The sequence below is a fragment of the Aphelocoma coerulescens genome, chromosome 2 (assembly GCF_041296385.1).
Source record: "Aphelocoma coerulescens isolate FSJ_1873_10779 chromosome 2, UR_Acoe_1.0, whole genome shotgun sequence".
In the NCBI taxonomy this organism is placed as follows: Eukaryota; Metazoa; Chordata; class Aves; order Passeriformes; family Corvidae; genus Aphelocoma; species Aphelocoma coerulescens.
This window is the reverse complement of record NC_091015.1, coordinates 147,973,031-147,995,960: the sequence shown is the minus strand read 5'-3', so window position 1 is coordinate 147,995,960 and position 22,930 is coordinate 147,973,031. Positions and strand designations below refer to the sequence as shown.

The window sequence follows — 22,930 nt, the reverse complement described above, 5'->3', positions numbered from 1 at the left end:
ATTTTGATTTAATCTAGTCAACAATAAAATCCTTGATTTCAAAATACAAAAAGTTTAACCTTCAAAGCATGTTTCCATAGAATATAGAAACACCTCTCTCATTTTAGTCAAGTATGTGTTCTGCAAGAGCAGAAAGGACTACTCTGTGACATTTTTTGGTATGGTGATATAGCCTTCCCAACATCACACAAAAGTTTTGATTATCACTGGAGCTGAAAAAAAGGCATTGAAACTAACTCAAATATCTACAAAACTTTCAGGTTTAATGATGGTATATTTGTTAAATAATAACATACACTCCTTCTATGGTAGTCAGTGTTTCCGATTCTATTACATTTCAGGTTTTTTAACTGGTTCTTAATTTGCCTAAAATAACTTTCTGTAAAATTAAATTCTCTACAGTAAAAAGGCTGCTATTAATCTTAATTACATTCTGTCACTGAACGAAGTTAGGTAATCTGCTGTTCTTGCAGAGCACTATCCTTTATAAAGAAAATTATTGCTCCCTTCAAAGAAAATTATTAGAAAATCCTAAAGAAGGACAGAAAAAGCCTCAAAGAAGAACTCTATTGGTATTAGAATATGAGCTCTTAATTCATGACAGAAATTTACATAGAATGCTCTATGAAAGCTGTATCTATGGATTCTGTTTTTAAGAGTGTTTACCATCTTTATATGTGTAAATTCAATATGAAATGTGTTGAGTTACTGTCTCTTGAGTCACTGATGATGCTTTGATTGTCTATTAGAACATCAACATCTGTGAATCTGGAAATTTTCCATAACTCAGATTTTCCAAAAGACTACTTTTTTTCAAAAGACAAAGTAAAAGGAAAATATTACTCAGTTTTCGAGTAAAAACAGAGTTCCTCAAGTCTCAGTAGTACTTACCAGAGGAAACAATTCTAGCACTCCTATAAAAAATAATTATTTTATTGTATTTATTACATTTCTCTCTATAGAACCTATGATGTAAATAATAAATAAGACTGCTACCCTCTCTAATCAAACACAGTAAAAATATGCAGTACTTCACAATTGCTGCTCTAAGGAGCTCACAGTCTAAATAGATATACTAAGCAAAGAGCAGGGAAGAGTGGTAAAACATAAAAGCATATACAGCAATGACAGCAAACATCATGGGATTAGATGTGATTATTTCCTGGAATATCTAGACTGTATTTCAAAGAAGCAATTCACAACACATATGACGACAAAGAAATTAATATCATAGAGTGATGATCTGAGAAAACAGGAGTTTTCTTTTCATGAAGTTTTGTTTCCAAAATGGAAAGAAATGCTGTAAACATTTGAAATACTAAATTAAAAAGTCTGATGAGACAAACACAATAATACTACATAAAGACCCTCAGTGGTATAACCAAGGACTGCAATTGATATCTTGTGGCTTGCTATTAAGTAAATTAAGTGGTTTTAATACTATAAAATATAAGGGAATTTTATTTCAAGCAAAAAGATTTTAACTTTTTGAAAGACTATTTTAATTCAATTAATTTTTGTTCCCATATTATTTGAAAATTGCTTACTAATTCAGCAAATGTATCACACCACAGCATATTTGCAATAAAAACATTGTTCTGAGTAAATGTTGGCTAACAAAAAACATTTCAAATAGCCTCCAATGCTTATACTTAAACATGTGCCTGAATACCTGCTAATCCCGGAAATGTACATACATAACTGCCAAAATGCTCTTATTTGCCATAGGATAAAGTCTAGGTCTTTAGAAATGGGTATATGTCTAGGTACTTTTCTAATGACAATCATATTTAGATAGTATTATTTATATTGTCTTTTTTTCATGCAGAATCCTGTAAAATTTTTGAGCCACAGGTCTAAAAATAAAGACTAAATCATATGACAATAATTCTGACTATGTGCAATCAAGTAACACCAATTGCAGTTGGGTTTGTTTTTCCCTACACAGCCTCTGAAAAAGGCTTTCAGGTGAAAAACAAGTCCTTCTTTATGTACAGACCTTCATAAGATTCTATCTCCTTGTCTCCATTGTCTACGGAAAATCACAAAAACAAAACAAACAAAAAACAAAAAAAAAAAGGAACCAAAGCACAGGGGTTAAAAACAACAGAAGTTTTTTAAAAGATACAATATACATGTTAAGAAGGATTAAAAAAATGAGTGTATATGGCCATTTAGACTGATTTTGCACAGCACATCTAGTTACTAGAAATGGAAGGGTGAAAATGTATCCGCTATCAAAAATGCATTTATGTACCTCTGTTTCTAAACATTTGAGAAATGTCTCCATCAACCAGTGCTTTTAATAGACATTAAAGAGAAGCACAATTACAGTAGCAGTAAAACATGAATCATTAAATACCTGACATTTCTAATTTTAAAGATTTTTACCTGTCTTCTTGCTCTTCCTGTTTCAAGATGCAGAGGTTTTATATTAGCAATCTGTAATATACTCCATGTGAACCCACAAGTGATCAGCTAGGTTCCTGACTCCCAAAAGGGCCAGAATTCTGTCACTAGACAACATACTAAAGATAATTTCCTGTGCCTCTCGAAGTCAATGACAAAACACCTACTGAGTTCAAAAGGAACAGGATCATGCTAATAGTCCACCTTGTTTCATGTGCATTATACTGCTGAATATTCACGTCAGCCAAGAGTATTGTAGATATTAAAACATAATAGAAAAAAACACAGTAAAAAATGCAATACCACTACCAAATTCTAATTCTGTACACCAAAACTCAAGAGATTTCAATTGCCATGGCAAAAGAAAATTAATAAATATAATTGACTTTCATGAGCAATTTGGTAGCATCATTAAGGATAAAACCATGCACTTACTTCTCTCCAACGTCCCCTTTGGTGGGAGCTGCGGTAACTGCCTGCCCCTTCGCCCTACTACTGGAGTACTTGATGGACTTGTCTGGACAGACCCAGTTCGAGGATGTGACCTATGAGAACATATCAAAACAAACCACAACCATTAAAATACAAATTCATTCCTAAATATCATTAAGAACTGATAACATGACTAAGTAGACTTTACATCATTTGGGACCCTTGCAGTCCCAGAGGGAAACTATTATCTCTTTTCAGAAAAAGACCTGATTAAAAAGAGAAATCTCTCAATTAAAAGGAAGCCAAAGTAACACTGAGGATGCTTCCATAAGCTGTTCCCATAAGATGCTTGTTCCCACAGTCAAGCCAGAAAATGTGCTGTGTGCATATTCATGTGCATGTGGATATAATAGCCACACACACATAAATTTATTCACAAGTCAAATTCAATTATCTTTACTCAGCTTGTATTTTGTTAAATCACCTTTCAGTTGCAATGAGATTTACATGGATTTGTCTAAACAAAGTAATAAACTGAGAAAAGACACTGATATTTGACTCAATGCTCACTGGGGATTTGATACTAACTCTAACTTTCAGAAAACAAAAGAATGTATTCTGCAGTTCTAAAATAAAGAGAGGCTTTCCTGAACATGATATAGACCAAAATGTGCTCATCTTTTTATCGTATTATGTTTGTTTAAACTAAGAATAATGTATAGAAATCCTCAATATCAATCAGGGGTACTCAAACAGGAACAATACAGACTATGGCACAGTAAAATGTAGTCAGAGAAAATGGTGGTTAAAATGGTAAGTAATCGACAAAGTTAGTACAGTGCATCTAAAGAAACTTTTTTTAAAAAAAAATAGTTTCATTTGATGTTATGATGGTTGTTCCATAAGCAATGTCTGATGAACACAAATAATTTCTCATTCTGTAAGAGAAGAATATGATAGTTATGAGGTGTTTTATGTGGAAACCATCCAGGATTCCTGACAAATGAGAAAACATAAACAAATGTAGTTAAATACTGTTAGCAAGCAATTTGCAATGGTAGCCACACCATTATATCCAGAGTAGAATATAAATAGTGTGTTCGCACTGAACAGGTTAGTATCTATTGCTGCTAGTGATCAGCTAAGGATGAGGCGATACCACTTAGCTACTGGGAAAATAAAATGGTGAGCTGGTGGGGCAGAAGGGGTTTAGTCTGATTGATTTGTCTGTTTCACCTCGGTAAGGCAGGTGAAGGAGGGGCAGATCTTCCAGTCATTAATGAAGGCATCGACCTGATGAGGTTTGAGTCAGGACGCTCTGTGGATCGGGAGCGGGAGTTGGTCCGCTCTAGCACAGGACGTTGCTCTGTTGATCTGGATCTTTGATATGGCTCTCTATCTGCTGCTTCACAATTCCTGTAATGTTAGTCAAAAAGCAGCTCAGTTGAACTTTGACTTTTCTATTAATTATAAAATATGCTGCATGATACTGGTTTGGAGCAAATCATATTGTTATATACATTTTTAGGGGGAATAAATTTTCTGAGATAACTTCTTGATAACATACAGGTTTTTTACACATATGATTTGACTTGCTCCATACTCTTGATAAATGGGCTGAAATGTTTCCAATGTCTCAGTAATGACTATCCATGCAATAGTCTGTTTCCTGACAATTTTTGGGTTAAAATATTGTTGTTTTGTCAATTAACATATGAACCTGGGAATAAAAGAGTAGCTGACATAATATTAAGTCTCATTAAAGCTAAGGATTCATTAATTGTGCAGTTTAATTGTGCATTATTCCTCATATTAATAGATTTTTACAGATTTTTTACAGATTGCATTCTCTCTAGAGGTAGCACTCTTGTTTGTAGGAAAGTCCACATTCTAGATGTTATAATTACCATGTAGCACTGTTAATTGTTATTAGACTTGAGGATGTCTGTTATAATATAGGCTAGGCTATAGTGATAGATTCGTATGTGGTGCTCAGACTGTAATCAGATGAAAATGTACATCATTAGTACTTACACAGGTTCCAACAACTATAAAATTTTGATTTGTAATTTAAAAATTCTTTTAACCCACACCCTACAGAACTCTACCAAAACAGCAGTGGAAAAAGTTATTGTTAGAGATGCAATGGGAAGAAATTAGACTGAGTAAAAGAGAATTTCTTGATCAAACAGTCATGTCTTCTACTATCTTAGGCAATTAATCAGGCCATTAATTTCAGAAATTAATCAAGCCCCACCTTTTTTCACAATATACTTGGTCTGTTTTCAAGGAGTAATATTTGCTAGCAATATCCTCAGGTACATTAAATCAAGGCAATTTAAAAAGTAAAATCCATGCCCTAATGGAGCTATTTATTAAAATCACACTTCTCCCAGCTCTCCTTGAGTAACTGAGCAGATACAGAATACAGATGGGGAATGTGTACCCTTCAGGACTTTTCCTTGAGCGAAGTCATGCATTTTACAATGAAGTCAGTTAATACAATGAGTGGCTCGATGGTGATTAAGTGTAACAAGAAGTCAAATTTTAATTAGTATCAAAAAAGAGAGAGACATACCACAGCATCATTATGAAGACTTTTATGTTAGTGACAGCATTTTATTTCTAAAGGCATTGAAAAAGAGTATAGTGGCTAACCTTGCTGAATGCTTTTATAAAACATTCATTAAAAGCAATGTCTTTTCAGGCCTTCCATGAGGTCATAATTTGACTCCTAGAGCATATGAAGGAATTGCCACAGACAAATTCAGAATAATACCATACATCATGAACCTACATCTATAAGCTCCTAACAAGCAAACACACCACAGCAAGACACATAAATGGTAATTGTAAGCTGAGGCACTAGAGACTGTAGAAAAAGTACAATGAGCCTGGCACAAAACCACATCAAAATTACCTCACTTCTTCTTCTATCAGCTCTGTTTCTGAATGGGAAGCTTCATCAGCAAAAATATCCACTGTCTCGCTTCTTATACATTGTTGACAGACAGAGAAACACAACCTTAGCTTTGATAGGAATTTTGTTTAGTTTAAGTAATTGTTTAAGAGATGTTTCAGTGTTATGGAAGGTGAGAAAAATGTCAGCCATCTCCATGATGGCAAGAAATGACCACAGAATACATTCTTTGACTATGGGAATAAATCCCGAGAAAAAAAAAATCCTAAATTCAACAAAATTATAAAAAAATAACAATATCAAGGTCTGGAAAACTCACTCTTATCTTTTTTATCCACATATTTAAGAATATTAATGAGCCCACAAAGACTTTTTTGGGTCTGTCAGCATTTCCTCTGTCAGTGAGTGGAGGACTGCTGGAGCAGCAGGGACTGAGGAATATGGTAAGGGTATCATTCGATATTCTATTTCCCTCTCCTTCCAACAGCCAGTAAGACATACACAGGACCAGGTGAGAGTAACCACATGCTTCTCATAAAGACTTCATGAGAAGTTAAAGCTCCCACTTGTTACTCTTAAGGCCTCATTCTCTTTAGCTCTATAGGTACAAAAAGTAGTTTTTAGGATATTAGGGGTCTGACCTATTGCCTGATTAGAAAGAGGGAGGCATTTTTACCATTAGGATCAATACTAATGGCTTAGTGGGCAGGTTTTATGTTCTACAGAACATCATGGAGCCAGTCTAGCTAACCACTATGCTAACAGATAAAGGCCTCAAAAATTTCACGCTTAATAGCTAATATAAATATTCAGTTTGTTACAATCTGCAGGAGGCATTTACTTCAAAAGTAAGAACAACCAGGAGTTCCCAGAAGTGAAGGAGAGGGTGCATTTTGGCAGTAAACCTTTGAAGTTTTGGCAATTCTGTTCTGTAGACTAAAGGATTTAAGATTGAGTTCTGAAGTTAAACTGAGTTGTCATCCTCAGGTTCCAGGCTACAGGCGGCAATCCTCTCAGTAACCACTACGGCAAATGGAAGCTATTTCAAGTGGACAGTTTTCCACTTGAAAGCTTCACTTTGTGGTTCTACATCATACACATATAAAGAGCAATTCAAAAAATAGTTTTATTGTCCGGTCTTCATCCTCACTTATTCTTTTATCCTTTTTAACAGTATACACATGTACTGCATAATCCCAGTCTTCAGAAACTGTCCCTTTTATAGGAAAACTATCATTCAGATAGGCTGCTTGGGCAGTGAAACTCCTCCCTTACCACTGCATACAATTATGCATGAATATCAAAATCCAGCCATAATTATGGGAGGAAGTTAAATTAAAAATGGAAGTTTCTAACTTTTCAGTTATCATTCTTAAAGACTTACGCTTACAAATAACCTAGATTAAACTTTCTTCTTTTCTCATTACAAATCGTATCATATGAATTACTGATTTTTAAAGAAGGAGATATGGTAGTCTTAGTTAAACTATTCAACATCCATACAGTATTTTCATGTACACTAGCACTGTTTACCTTTGCTAACAGACTCTTCATTCTGAAAATACAGTTAATTAAATGTCAAAAAATGATGTCCTCCATTTACAGCCTATAGCACCCTTTTACCTTTGCTAGGGAAGACAGGCATGGTAGACAGCTAATCTCCTTGTCAAAGTCTGCAAGACTTGTAAGCATAACTGTCCCCTATTCTGAGGAATGGGTACAGCAGTGTTTGCTTCTAAACCAAGCAAGCCAATCACTATGAGACTGTTTAAGCTCTCTGTAAGTCACTACACAGAAAGTTCTGTGAGTATTCAGTCTAACTTCTTATTCCAAACCCATTAGAACTAGAATCTAATATTATTTAGGTACCACTGTAAACTCTAGTTGCTATAGTACCTAAGCAAAGGTGCTACCAAATTTTATTTTATATACTGATTTATCTCCATTTATATATATATATATATATATACTGCAAATTTCAAATGTGAACTCTTTTCCCAATGCAGAAAATTATAATTTCTGATTTTTAATTTCTCCAAGTTGTTACTTTTCTTAACAAATAAAAAGAATTTTCAACAAATAATTATAGTCATTGATCTAAACTTATGGAAAGAGAAAGCTTTATAAAAGATTAACATTTTCCAACAGTAAGCAATTGTAAAAGCTTACATAATAAATAGAACTCTTTTTTCCCCAAAAATGACTGAAAACAATTTATTTAAAAGCCCATGTCAAATTCTTTTACTCTGTACAAATTATGACATCATGCCAATCACCATTCTAGCATTAGGTTTTTCTTGTAACAAAAACCTGAAGGAATAAAAATAGAATTGTTGTAGGATTACAGTACACTACAATTCAGCTCCTAGTGCATCTTTTTCATCTAGAAACACTGAACAGAACAAGAAAAATGCAACAATACACTTTCTAATTATTATAATTTCAAACTCCAGCTAATATACAATGGCAATACCTGTCAGTGTCTGTGGACGGCTGCTGGATTTCAATCCTTGGACATGTTATTCTTCTACTAGCTATAGGAACTTTGCTGTTTAGTCACAGACACAAGATCCTCTGTTAGCATAACATAGATAGGCATGTCTAAAAACAAATCAGATTTCTAGTACCAAGCAAATTTAAATTTGAGTCATAAATATTGCAATGGAAAATGCGAAGGAGCAGTACACTGCCAAATATCTAGACAAACTGGTGACAGGGTATCTCACCAAATAACTCATCTATACTCATAAAGCAACTTAATATAAAATTATCTGCCTCTATAGTTTTTAAAAGACAGGAATGTAAAGCTTTTAGGTACTCTGGTTTAAAAGAAAAGTAAAGCAAGATATTTTGATTGCTGTAATATTCTATAATGTTTTTTATATATGTAACACATACACACACATATATATATACACATATACACACACACATATATACATGCATCCATACAACTGATATGATCTAGTCACATGCGTATTACCCTGTGGTATAAGTGATAACTACCAGTATATCTCCATGCCAGTGAAAGGTATGATTAAACTGTAACATGCCAGTGTCTGAACTACTCTACTAACTCAGCTAAGAAAACAAAGCAGAGAACTCTGCTATGATCCCAGGCCCATTGTGCTCCACACTCCTGTGTTGTGCTACAGCTACAGAAATTCAGTTGCTTACAGCTTGCTCGGGTATCTGGACATCGCACTGCAGTCACTTTGGTGACTTTGTTGTCAACATATCTAATGATAACACATGGCATGGTACAATTATAAAAATGCTTAAGGAATGCATATCTATCTAAACCTGTTGAAATTTACTCTCCAAAATATGTGTTATCATTGATATCTGTGATGAGAAATAGCAAAGTCCTGCTTTACACAGGGAGTTGGAGCAGAGAGCTTTTTCAATGTTTTTTCCAACCCAAATTATTTTATGATTCTGTGGATCCAGTTAGAGGTTTATACTCGCTATTACAACCAAATATCAATAAAACCAGTAAGTAATGTAAAACCTGGGACAATTAAGACTGAAATGATATGCATTTCATATCGTTTTTATCTGTAAAAAAGAAATTGTAAAGTTTTTTACTTTATTGCTTTTGGTACTTGCTAGGTACATTTTCACTTATACAGCCAGTTGCCTTACATAGTATCTTATATTTTGCCAACTACTTCTAACTTTCAACATCTTTAACACAGACCCTTAACTGACACATATAAGAGAATCACCCTACAGGAATACACATCTCTGTGTTCATGAGATGATTAGCTGAAGATTATGATAAAACTGATTAGGATTCAAAAGCTGGGAATTCAAAATTCTCAAAGATAAGAGCTGAAATCCTCTCCTCTCCTTCACCCCAGCTCAATTCTATAACTGAATCCACTGCAGTGATTCTCTCCAGATAATAATCTAAACCTCCATTAAAGTACTGGAAATATTCCAAAATATAACACTTTTAGCTTTATATTATATTTCACAGTTTTCCCCATTTCAGAACACAATATTTCACCCACTCAATTTGAATGTTATAAGGTATGAGCAGAAACAGGAACATTCATGGGTTTTAATTAACATGTGTTTCATGACAGAAGTTTAGTGGTATATAAGACAATGCATAAAGAATCTTGAGAAGGAAGCAAGGAAAAGGAAGAATCTCCTAGCAGGGCTTGAATGTTCAAATGTAATTCAGCAGAGCACCTAGACTATAGACTAATCAATCGAAGTAGTTTTAGGCTTAAAACTAAGCCTAAAATGTGCCTTTTTAAAGTGAAGTACTAAATGCAAAATACAACAAGTACTTGGTTCTCAGATTTTGTGGGACTTTTTCCTTAGATCTTAAATATAACTTTATTTCTACATGAAACATATACATAGTTGGCTTTTTTTTTCTTCAGTGACATTTTTAAACACCAATCTTATGGCAGATATTTAAATAGTAAATGACCACAACCAGAGCTGTATCTATGCAGTTATTGTGTATACATACTGCAGCTATGTGTTTATCTTCTTAACTTTTGGCAACAGACCTGTAATTCAGACCTCTCTGACATCAAGAGTTTTGTCTCTTGATGAGACCAGAATTTCAATTAGATCATTCCAACAGGAGCAGGTATGTAAAACTTTATTATCTTTTAAGTTCTTAAACTATGAATGAGCAAAATAGCATTCAGTTTCTGTTAAAGGCATTCTCTCAGTGCATTGTCTGTACAGAATCTGATCCATTTCTTTATTCTATTAAAGTGTTTTCTATGCCTTATGGTTTACTTAAAAGTCATAATGGTTCACAACAAATGATTTTATTTTTTATTTCTTTTCCCAAATATTTCTGGAGCTAAATTTAAATGGAGACAGAGAGTAGTAGCAAATAAATTTCTTTTTCAAGTTAAAAATCTATTTTTAGATATTTAACCTTGATATTTACCTATGTTAGCATCTATTCAGGACTAAAAGTAAGAAGAGAGAAGTAAGCCAGGAGTATTTAATGTGACTATCAAAAGCAAAAGTTTTAGTTATACTAAGCACTTTGCAGCCTTCTTTAAATGCTGTTCCTTTTCAGTACAGTTGTGCAGTTTCCAAGATGAAGTAGTAAGTATGGCCCTTGCTGTATGCTTAAAAATGAAGAGCCAATGAACAGTGGCACTATGGTTCAAACAGCTAGAGAAGATACATGGTCTCAAGTCTCTGCAACTGCACTGATGTTTAGCCAAAAGACCCTCACAAATCCCTCCTCTCTAAAGAAGAGAGAAGCCTCGTTAAAATATTGATGCATTAATTCTGGGTTTTATCAGATCTTCTAAGTTTCAATTTAACAGTTGCTTATGTTCTCTGTTTACATTCACAAAGGAAGGAGGTAGAAATAAAGAAAATTCTTGCAAGAGAAAGAAGAAAATGAGGGGGAAGCAGTAAAGTCAACGAACTAAAAGCAAGGAAAATTTGTGTGCTTTCTTGATCAGAAGCCAGCTACAACTGGGAAGAACTAAACATTGTAAGGCTCACAGCACTTTGCATGGGTTATGCATCAACCACAAAGAAAGATAGGTTGGACAGACAGAACTGGGACTATTTCTGAAAGTAAAAAAGTATTAGGTCTCAAAGACACATTCCTCAACACTGCAAATGTAGGCAGGTACTATCAGTAAAAAAGCCCCTTTTTATTAAAACAGCCCTGAACAGTGAGACATGTTTTAAAAATATTTCAGACATTATTAATGCTCTTTTTCTACTTTTAACTGAATAAAACAGTTTAATCTTGGAAAAAAGACTAGAACATAAATGCCCTAGTTCTGAGTCAAGAAAGAAAGACATCAAGAAAAATACATTTATTAGGAATAAATTTGGTACAATTATAAATGAACTCCTATTACAAAGATTCAAAATACATTTTAGTTTTATCTATAACACTATACTCTTTACTTACCCATATTTTTCAGCTGAACCATTGACTATATCATCTGCCCATGAACTTGCACCATTGTACCACCTTTGCAATGCAGTTAAAATAAAGAAGTGTTATTAAAAAAATATGTATTACTATTATTAGCACTCTAATTCATGTGACATGACCACTTCTCAACAAAATGGGAAGATTTCCAAATGTTTTCAAATAATTTTGTACATTTCATATTTTCTTTCAGGTATGAAGAAAACCAACTTCTTCAAAACGATATACCAAGAAGAAGTTTATAGGGCTTTTCTCCTGATACAATTACTATATTTCACCTCTAGTCTTTTCAGCAGTTTAGCCACGAATTTCAGTTCCATAAAGACTAATTGATCCCTTATCTTTTTGTACATAAATGTCTTCATGTTTTCAACGGCTATCGAGTTTGTGGAATAATTTAAAAGTAATTGTGGAGATAAAACATTAACAAAAATAACATTACATGCATTAATAGTTTAAAATACTGCTTTTAACTTTAAATACATGACCTTCCCAATTGTAATCTTTTTCTTTCTATTTGATACAGTAGTTGGTTTCTCACAGCTATGTAAGAAGCAGAAGAAAATTCACTTCAATGATTAAACACTGAAAAATAATTGAATTTTGTGATATTATTCTTCCAAGTACTGAATAGGGGCTGCCCAAGCATTTGCAGCATCACTTCAGAAAATCAGTTGAACACAACATAAAACACATATAGAAGTTTTTTATCCTAAGAAGAACCATTGAGAAAAGAAATAATGGCAAATAAAAGGCTGCTTTAAGAAATCAGGGAATAAACTCTTTATGTGCCATTACTCCAGTACAATAAAACTAGATACAAATCATCCACCATTTGGTTAAGGAGTCTCAACTAAATATCTGGAGTTTTGTACTTTCAGGATCTTGCTAGGGTAAAGCCTTGCAAGTCCCATGTTCTCACTATTCAGTGATTTCCACGTGACAGTAAGTGAGAAGACAGGGATTATCAGAAAAAATCAAGGGACCACAATATTATAAATTTGGACAAAAATATTCCTATATATGTAATATAATATTATATGAAAATACTAATCATAGGCTAAAGGACAAACTTTTTAATGGCTTGAATACACTGATCCAAGTTTTCATGAACCTGTTCCTGGGAATCCCAGCAGTATTTTTCACTTGACTGCCTTTTCTCCAAACTTTCATACTGCAGAACCTGAGGGTTTTGCAATATGCTTACAAACTTAATAACCCCACATCTCCTGGTCATTATGTTGAGGGAAGACCATATGGGGTGCGATATATGTGAATGTAAATCAGCTGCCCTTGTTTCTTCTATGTCCAATTGGATGGCTTTTTTTTTATTTTTATTTTATGGTTTATAGCCAGATCAATGGCTGAATGAAAGTCACTTTAGTTTAATCTAATTAAGTTTTAGATTAGATTTAGATTTAATCCAATATAGATTAAAACACTGCTGGAGAATGACAGGTATATCTTTACACTGTCCCTAATAATCCATATCCTCGAAACTGAAGCCAGTCTCTTCAGTTAATCAGTATTTTAAATAAGATTTTTTGCTAAAACTACATTATTTCAGACACCATAAATACATAAATATGGGTTCAAAATTGCAGTGCACTTTTTTTTTTAATATGACTGTATTTATTAATCGTAATCACATTAAAAAAAAATTATTGCTATTATTTAGGAAAAAATCCCTGCTTTACTTGTTCCCATAGCATAGACAAAAATCAGACATTTACTTAAAAATGGACAGAGAAATAGAAAACATCTAATTGTAAAGAGGGAGAGGAACACTGATTTGCTCCTTTCTTCAAATTTCCTTCTCTTTTAGCCTAGCTCTTTAAACATGAAAAGCTGTTATCAAAAAACTATTTCCAGGGACACCAAAATTTTTCAGATTACATGTCAGATTTTAGTTATATTATGTTCACTGTGATACATTATATGCATAACAAAATTTAGGAAGAACAATAGTACTTTAGTTCCTAGCACAGCAAACACTCAAAACCAATTTGAAGGTGTTTGGTTTTCTAAGTCATTGTGAGCAGTAACATGTTAAAAACTGAGCACCATCTTAAGGTACTCAGGTTATTGAAAGAATGAAATTGAGGACTCTAAATTGCCCTGGAATCACTCCTAGTGACTGAAAAGGTTAGCCATTAGAATTATGGTGCAGTTAAGTTGAGAAAAAAACTTCAGTTGTACCTAAGCTCCTCTGTACTATTCAGTTTTCCTCCCACATCTAATGAATAAAAAATTTTTCAAGTTAAGCTTAAAAAGAATCCAAAGTCAAATTAATGGAGGGCTGAAAAGAAAATTAGGTACTTAAAACTATGGAGATTAGTTGTTCTGTATTTAGAGAAATATGGCATAAAGAGCACTGTAAATTTAAATATCATTAGTCTAGGCCAATTAGAATTTTTGACTATGGTTCATAAAAATTTAATACTCAACTCTATCTATTTTTACTATATAAATTAAAATACCTTTCAGGAGTATAGGCTGTGTCATCATAATATGAATTAGGCACTCTTCTCTCCTGCCTAGTCCTCCTGAATACGAAATAAATAGCACAGATATTTCAGACATTTTAGAGGGAGCTTTTTTCATTATGTATACCCTTACTTTTTTATTAAGATGGAATGAAGATAGAACACTTTTATGTTCAATTCAGCAGTATACTCTGAACATATATGAAAATATATAGATATATAAAATTTTAAACTTCTGCTTTCAATTTCTATTCAGAAATAATTAACAACATATTAAGAACATTTGATCAATGCACACATATTTCATAGAAGGAAAAAGTTACATTGATAGGAAACCAGTAGCTGAGCAACTGAGAAAAAATTCACCAAAAATAGGATATGGATGTTAGAAAATTTCTTCTGGGTAAAACGAAAGTCAGGAAAAATCAGAAGCAAAATCTAATTTCCTTAAGTGAAACAACAGAAATTCTGCTTGAAATAAACCTCACATCCTGCACAAAACATACACCAACCAGCTTTTATGGACTTACAAACACTAAACTCCAAGGCTAAGTGGAAAAAATAAATAGCACATAGTGTGGTGTTCTTGCTGATTAAGCTGAGCTCTGAGGTAGGTAAGTTGACAAAGGATTTCATACAGTGAGGTTTTCAGCATATTTTTATTTGGAACAAACTGCTAATATTTTTAAAACATAAGGATAAGGACCTTGAGAACCTTACTTTGTCATTGACATGTGTGTGTCAGACAATTTAAAATGTGGGACTTACAGATATGAATTAGCCCTATATATAATAGAACTATAGGATTCTGAACTGGGGGATAGAAATAAAAGTGTGAGTAGAGTTCAACACGTCCAGCCATGACGTCTTGTGTACATTCAGTGTGAGTAGCTGCAGCAGTGTGAACAGACACCAGCTGGTGCTACCTTGCTGACGACAACATTGAAGAGTCAAGGAAACTTGGGGTGCTGTACTGAGCAGCAGGATGTTCTTGAGAAGACCCCAGGTCCTAAGGGCTCTGAAGTCACTGAAGATGCACAGGTGCTTATTACCTTTCTTAGACATATGGTGGAATAAGTATCTTTATATTATATTTCACAGTTTTTCCCATTTCAGAACACAATATTTCACCCACTCAACTTGAATGTTATATCATAAGGTATGAGGAGAAATGGGAACTTTCATGGGTTTTAATTAACATCTGTTTCATGACATTTTGTCATTTGACATTTTGTATCTTGTTAATGCTGCCATTCCTTTTGGGAGGGAAAGAGCTGGATTCCTTCAAAAGGGGGGAGCTATCAGAAAGACAAAATGATGAATGCCATAACCTAAGAATGACCTCAGAAATTAAGGTTTTTGATAATGTCAATGTGTCCTAGAACTAATGAACTAAAGTCTGTCACATCTGATAAACAGTAACTGAAACAAACTTCAGCAGAGAAAAGATGAAAGAGAATCAAGCAGTCATTCTGTGGGGGAAAAAAAAAAGAAAAAAATGCTAGAAGAGACCACAAGTTAATGGTCTGGCTGTGAATGACCATAAGAAAAGCAATGAAAGGAGCCATGAATAACAAAGGCAAGTAATTTTGACTAACATATCTATATGATATATTTGCCTGCAGGACACAGACTCTGGTGGATTCAGAGTGATATAAGATAAAAAACTCTCTGTCCCAGATGAGAGACTCTTTCCTGAATGCTGGACTGTACAGAACAATATTTGCTATTTTGATGAATAGCGGAAACTGGAAAGTTGTTTCATATGCTTAATAAAGTCAAAGATAGGAAGAGATGTGGTTGCTTCACATCAACAAGACATTGATTAAGAAGGTGGAACAAAGAAGACAGGAATAACACCTTGGCCTACAAAATAACACTTTTTAGAGTAAGCATTATATGGGGAAAAATAGTAAAGATAAAAGAGGAATATTGTTTAAAAAGTAATTTTTCATGTATTTACAATAAAATGAGGAATAGAAAATTAATTGGTGTTTTTCAATGTGCAAGGAGAAACTGGATAACAATTATGCTATAAATTGTCCTTAAATTGCTGTTAGAATGCAGAAAGACCAAAAGGATAAAAAACTAGGAACTATGATTGTGGCTGTGGGGTACTCAGAAGAGTGCATATTTGGTGGGATGATTCAAGTAACTTGAACACTAATGTTACCCACAGGCAGCCTGGATTCAAGAGGATCACAGAATCCAGGATCAGTTTCTAGGCCCAAGGAATCTCAAGATACTGTTCTAACAGTGAGCTAGAAATATTCCACTTCATGTCGATTTTCATTTCTGATCCCAGGCAGAATTAGCTTTAATAGCCTTCTGTTCCATAAAGCCCTGGGAAAGATTTTCTCACTGCTTAAATCCCAGCTTTTTCATTTTTATGAAGTACTGTTACTTTTGCCCTTTACTATTGATTTTACTTTGAGAGATTAGTTTCAGAAACAAAGATTAAGATTTACAAGTCAAGAACCTTAAAGTAAGACAAATTGAGAATAGCTTCAACTTCCACTAATATCCAGTCACAGACATAACCAGCAATCTGAAACAGGTTCAGATAGTGCAAATCAGAGTATATATCTAAGGCAAAAAAAAAGTATATAGAAATTAATTATTGAAATAGCACACAAATGAGCACATTTCATCATGCATTTTAAGAAAACAAACCAAAAATCCTTCTCCTTATCAAAGTTTCTACATGTGGACAGACCTATTTATACACTTCCTTTATATTATGTTTCATGTAAAACAGCATCATTTCAAAACAAATGTTTGACTGAGCTCTAAATGCTATAATGTCTAATATACTACAGCTTTGGAGAATTTTTAAAAGGTAATATTTCTTTGGAAGGATATTTTGGATCCTTTTTTGTTTCTGCTTCCAAAAGCAATTTCACATTTACTTAAAAATATGGTGACATATGATCTGAATCCAGAGCGAACATTAATGAACTTCTCAGAAGGACTCATATCCAGAGGGCAGTCATGAAGTTAATATATCAAGAGTTCTTTACTTCTTGCTGTGGAAATTTTTACATGGCCCCTCTAGTAAAGCAACACCTGTATCAACCAGTGTATCTGATCTGAAGTCACCACTTCCTTTTTATTGCCTCACAGTTTTCAGTTTGATATTCTGATTTCTATTTGCACACAACTCTGTTAACTTTTTCCTGCTTGGCAATACTTCTGAAAATATCTTAATTGCAGTACTACACCAGCATCCCTTAAAAGCCACTGTATTTCAAGTGGCAAATTATTTCACAGAAACTGCTATGGGCTCAAATTCTCTCTCCATACAGTTCATGTATAAATAGGAACTACCATGTTCTGCAATCACACACAGGTATGAATATATACAAGTAATTCTGATTTACAGAATATGCAGTTTACAAATACATATAATGTAAGCTTATATAAGCATACACTTTTCACACTATTTTTCAGTTAAGCAAAGTATAAGACTTCAGAAAGACACTCTTTCTGTGTACTTCAAAGTAGATAGGCTTTTCCTTGTTATTTCAAAGAGAATAAAAAATGCTATAAGCACTATGGAAAATTCCAGCAAAAATAAGGGTTATAAAAGACACAGACATATACTATCCATATAACCTATTTTAAAACTGGCTTCTGTGAAGCTATTCAGCACCTCTTGGGATTTACCCACAGCCCTGAGTAATCAGTTTTAGATGCATACATACCCAGAGTATTATAAAACTTATTTACTGTATGTGTTTATCTCTTAAAATATACATCACATCCTCAGTTTGGAGAGCAAACATGGCACTGTCAGTGTGGCAGAGCTAATGATACACTCCACAACAATTATACCTCTCGAGATCATAGTAAGCACCCTCAGAATAGGTACGGCACATCTTACGGGAGCGGAGTAATCTGATTGCATCTTCACAAAACAGAGGATACATTGTGTGATCCTGGCTGCCAAAACATAATGGGTGAACACAAAAGAAAGCAACAAAACGGTGAAACAAGGACAAAACATGAAAAGCAAGCAATGTCAGCAACATAACAAAACACTGGAACAAAACATGACTGGAACTACGGTGAACTTTGCAAAACTACTTTTAAAAATTAAAGTATATTGGCTCACAGCTACACGAGCGACAAGACTGTGAGGATAACTCCAGTTTTATCATAACCTTTAACACAGCCATTCATATATTATTTTCTGAATATTAAAATCACAGTATTAACAACTATTAGTGTTTGATGACTGTTTGATGACTAAAATTATTTTCTTTATATACTCTCTAAAAGACACTAGAGCGATATAAATAAAGCATCATCTTTGTGGACCATCAATTATAGATTATCAGCAGTAAAAAATATTCAAGTGAAACACAGGAAGAATTACCCAGTGTTTGTGTGCATACTGTATTATCAAATCTAATGATGATACTAACTCAACTTCTAAGTTTTCTACCACTATACACAGACAAATAAAGCCATAAGTGGACATGTAGGTACATAGAAGTACATGCATTATCCACACATAGTCACACAGAGGAAAACATATACCTGACATCCCTGTAATGGTGATCTGTGGACTGGGTGTACCGGGAACGAGGTAAAGTAACATAATGACTGAGGTGATGGCAGAAAGAAAAATACAGATATGACACAATAAGATGGAGAACGAATGACACACATTGCAAAACAGAACACATTATAATCTGAGAATACAGGACCTACAAAACATTGCTTAAGAGCACTGGACTTATTAATAAAAAAATATATGGTATATGGTTCTAAAGATAAAATTATCTAGATGATTCATGTATTTATTCTGAGAAGCCAGTGGGAGATTATGGATCAAGAAGATAGCTAAAATTTGGGATTTTCTACAGTATTTCAGTTAGGAATAAAAGATGCATAAATCTCTGAAAGCAACTCAAGAGGTCAGATTGCCTATTCCCTTGCTGGAAGGAAGTTGTAACTTTAGTATGAATAATATCTTTGAAAGAAGTTTACCTAGTCTGTCTGAAAGGCTACCACCATTTGGAAATCTGTCCCCACATAGTTCCAGAGCTTTCCTATTCCTAAGTGTTAAGTTCTCCTAATACTGATCATATTGTGATAAAAGGTGAATTTAGATGAAAGTGTTTCATTATTTAAATAATGAAGAAATAAAACATCAGTACCAGAATATGCCAAAAAAACCCAAATGCAGTTCAAAATAATAAAACTAAGTTATTTATATTTTGTTTGTATTTTGAAACAATGTCAAAATGTATACATTTTAAACATATGTGTTAAAACACTAGATATTCTCCAATCATCAAAAATAGAAGAAAGCTACTTTACTTTTAATATAAATGTATGCACACAGTACAGGGAAAAGGATTTGGAAAATAGAGGGGTTTACCATTAACAAGGAGTTATTGACTACTGTTTCCCTGAAGCTGGGATATTTCAAAGGAAAGTCTAATCACAACAGTCCACCTTGATTTCACAAGAACCATGGAAAACCTCATCCTCCATTTTTATTTCTCATTTCTTGATTTAAAATTATAATTTCCTTATAATTAATGATTTTCCAGGAATCAAACACATTGTTACCAGTAGCTACATTAACTACACTTCTTATATTTGCCTCTTTTTGATGAGGATAAAATGTGCCATCACCCACATGAAAATATTCCTTATATTAGGTCAATTACATATAGTACAAGAGGTCTTTGTGTTCTCTTTTTGTCAAATAAATGCAAAAGTAGAGTCACCGCTATAAAAAACTAACTTAAATCCATGATTATGCAATTTAAACTTTGCAGTTTGTTGTAAGAATGAGGAGCTGTACACAATTCAACAGGGCACAATTTGACATGGTACAGTGAAAATTTGAAGAAGGACTAATAATTATTAAAATAGTCATAGAGTTTACACTGCAAGCTGCAAAAAAACTATTAGTGCTTTTAAAGTAATGCGAAGACCTAAGTATCAAAAGCAGTCTACCCATAACAGCCTGTCAGTCAGCAGGCTGCCAAGAAACATTGAAAAAATCCACCACTTAAAATTTTTGTTAGAATATATGGACACCCACAGGAAGAAAAATCAAATAAAAATGTAGGAGTCTACCCCCCAGCAGCCAAATGTATGATGATGGCAAAGAATTGCATACCAGCTTATTCTCTACACTATATGGGGACATTCCCAGGCTACGTCCACATGAAGATGCCTTTAAATTATTCAGATGCAACCCTGGAATTAACACCTCAAAACACTTGCTCTAGTATTAATAAGCAATTAAGCGTTTCCAGCTGGTAGATGACATTTTAATTTTAACAATTCACTTTGCCTTTTATCTTTCCAGTGAACTGCTGACAAGTTCTCCTGGTAGTCTTTGAAAAATATATGACATAGTAAATACAATATATTTAACCATTATTTAAAAACCAAAGTCTAAAACAAAACTAGGACTTCAGGCAGAACATATGTCGCAGAACATGAAATTCATGGAAATGCACATGCTATTTGCAAGTAGATTACTTACTGTCCATAAGAAGGAACCCCAAACTGTTCACTTCACTTATTTGTCTGTGAATGAAACACCATCAGTTCATGTTCTGCTCAGGACTTCAGTCCTAACAACTTTTCGTATCTCCACCAAACTATGTTAATTGTCCTACATCTGGTATCAAGATTTGTTCTAATACTTCTAGAAACTCAGAACTCTAGTGTTCTTACCAAGTTCTGGGAATTTTTCTTGGGAATGTCTGGCAGGCAGTTCAACCTTTTCCCTTTTTTCTTTTTTTTTAAATTCAATTCAGGATCTCAGAATCAGAGTAAGCTGGCATTTTGATACATCCACTTACAGAATTTGATATGCAATAACTTTAACAAGTTTAAAATAAGCTTCCTCATCACCCAGAACTTTGCTTATCTTCATATAGGAGTGGGATAAGCTTGAGTTTATAGTTGACCTGACCCTCTGGAATTACTGGCTATTCATACTTCTTTTTTTTTTCAGAGCCCATGTTAACCATGCTATCTAACTCTTAATAGAATCATCAAAGATCATCACACCCAACCTTTGACCAAATACTACAATGCCCACTAAACTATATTGTAAATTGCTCCTTCTACTTGCTTTTTGGACACTTTCAGGGATGGTGACTCAACCGTTTCCCTGGGGAGTATGTTCCAATGCATAGACTCTCTTCTCTTTCAGTGAAGAAATATTTGTTAATACCCAACCTGAAGCTCCCCTGGGGCAGCTTGAGGCCATTTGCCCTTGTCCTGTCACTGGTTTCCTGAGAGAAGAGGCCAACCCTCACCTGGATACAACCTCCTTTCAGGTAGTTGGAGATAACAGATAATAACTGAGATTAGGTCTGGATCAATTAAGAAGCGAAAACACAGTTCTATCCATGAATCAACACAGGAACTTACCAGAGTACAAGGCATTAATCATAAATCAAGAATATACAGCCTAACAATTTTTGTGCATTTCCATAAAATCTCTAACTATATTACAATAATAATTACAGAGATATTATTCATGTAAGCAAGTGTCTGTCTGAAAATGGTTTCTATTGAAGCACAGTAATATTTTCCATAAGTATGCATGGTTAGTCAAAAAGAGAGGAAAGGGCCATAACACATCTGTATGAGAGAATGACTGATAGCCCATACGTCAAAGGATGCACAGTTTGAAGCAGAATATTTTCCTGTGCTTTGTGTATTTCAACATGCAGAGCAAAATGCTTGAATGCCATCTTTCTTCTGAGCACACAACCCATACCACACTAGTTGTTTTTTTATTATTAAATATATTACTATACATTTTTATATATTTAGGTTAATATAAATTCTTTATGGTTTTATAAATATGTTAGCAACACCAAAAATGCCTATGATTTATTCTAAATGTCCAAAACTGAAACATACACCACATTATTTGGCTAATATCCAGTATAAACCACTTAAAATCATGAAGTAAATGTACCATAATGTAGTAAAAACATTAAGCTTCACATTGCCTAAGTGCAAAAGAACTCCAGTAATGTTCCAGATCTCCATCTAAACTAAATATATCATTTGAGCTGTTAATGAAAATCATGACCCCATGTGCACATATACATGGGAATGCTCAGAAGATGATGGAGACATGGATGAAATTTAGATATGTCAGATTTTTAATATGACAAAAGAACTCCAGGATACCTTTGTTTTCTGCAACCTTGCTTTACATTTCTAGCCTCTTACCACACATTCCTTACTTCCTACATTATAGTAGTCCACGGCAGAAGTATGGTAAATGATGGTATGGCAAAATGAACATAATAATATGCATCCTCCCAGATTTATGAAGCATTACATATTTTGTTACAGATAAATAGACAGAAAATTTGCAGCAACAACTCATTTTACTTATATTAAAATAATGAAGCTAGTCTAATAAGGCAGCATTTTAAGTTTTGCAATATGATCATTACCACAACACATACAGACACATCCCCTTCCACATTTCCCCTTCACATCAGGTGAAAAGAGATTTCCACTGTTCTGACAAGAAGATTCCAGGTATACAGGTAAACAGGATAACTTTCTTTTTTTAAAGTGAGCAGAAAATTACTTAAAATTTTTCTGATACTGCTCGCCTATGTGTCCATTTTCCTACACATTCAAAAAAATTCAGTGAACCATTAGGGTACGAAAACAGAAATCAGTGATTCAGCAACTGATTAGATTGCCTAATTGGAAGTACTTAGTACC

At 33.8% G+C, this 22,930-nt stretch overlaps 1 protein-coding gene across 41 annotated transcripts in view; it reads right to left on the bottom strand.

The window, feature by feature from the left end:
- Positions 1-22,930, bottom strand: part of RIMS2 (regulating synaptic membrane exocytosis 2) — a 455,072-nt gene that overhangs the window by 131,008 nt on the left and 301,134 nt on the right. For 14 of the 41 annotated variants that reach the window (XM_069005296.1, XM_069005307.1, XM_069005292.1 and 11 more), the window contains 2 exons: positions 4,078-4,257; positions 2,845-2,954 (listed from right to left, as the gene is read on the bottom strand). In XM_069005296.1, coding sequence (XP_068861397.1) covers positions 2,845-2,954; positions 4,078-4,257 — 290 coding nt within the window. Of the gene's footprint in view, positions 1-1,999; positions 2,033-2,844; positions 2,955-4,077; positions 4,258-5,761; positions 5,834-8,234; positions 8,310-11,681; positions 11,745-14,185; positions 14,252-18,025; positions 18,134-18,733; positions 18,800-22,930 lie in introns of all 41 variants that reach the window. The other 27 variants (XM_069005301.1, XM_069005308.1, XM_069005306.1 and 24 more) reach the window with 9 other exon arrangements.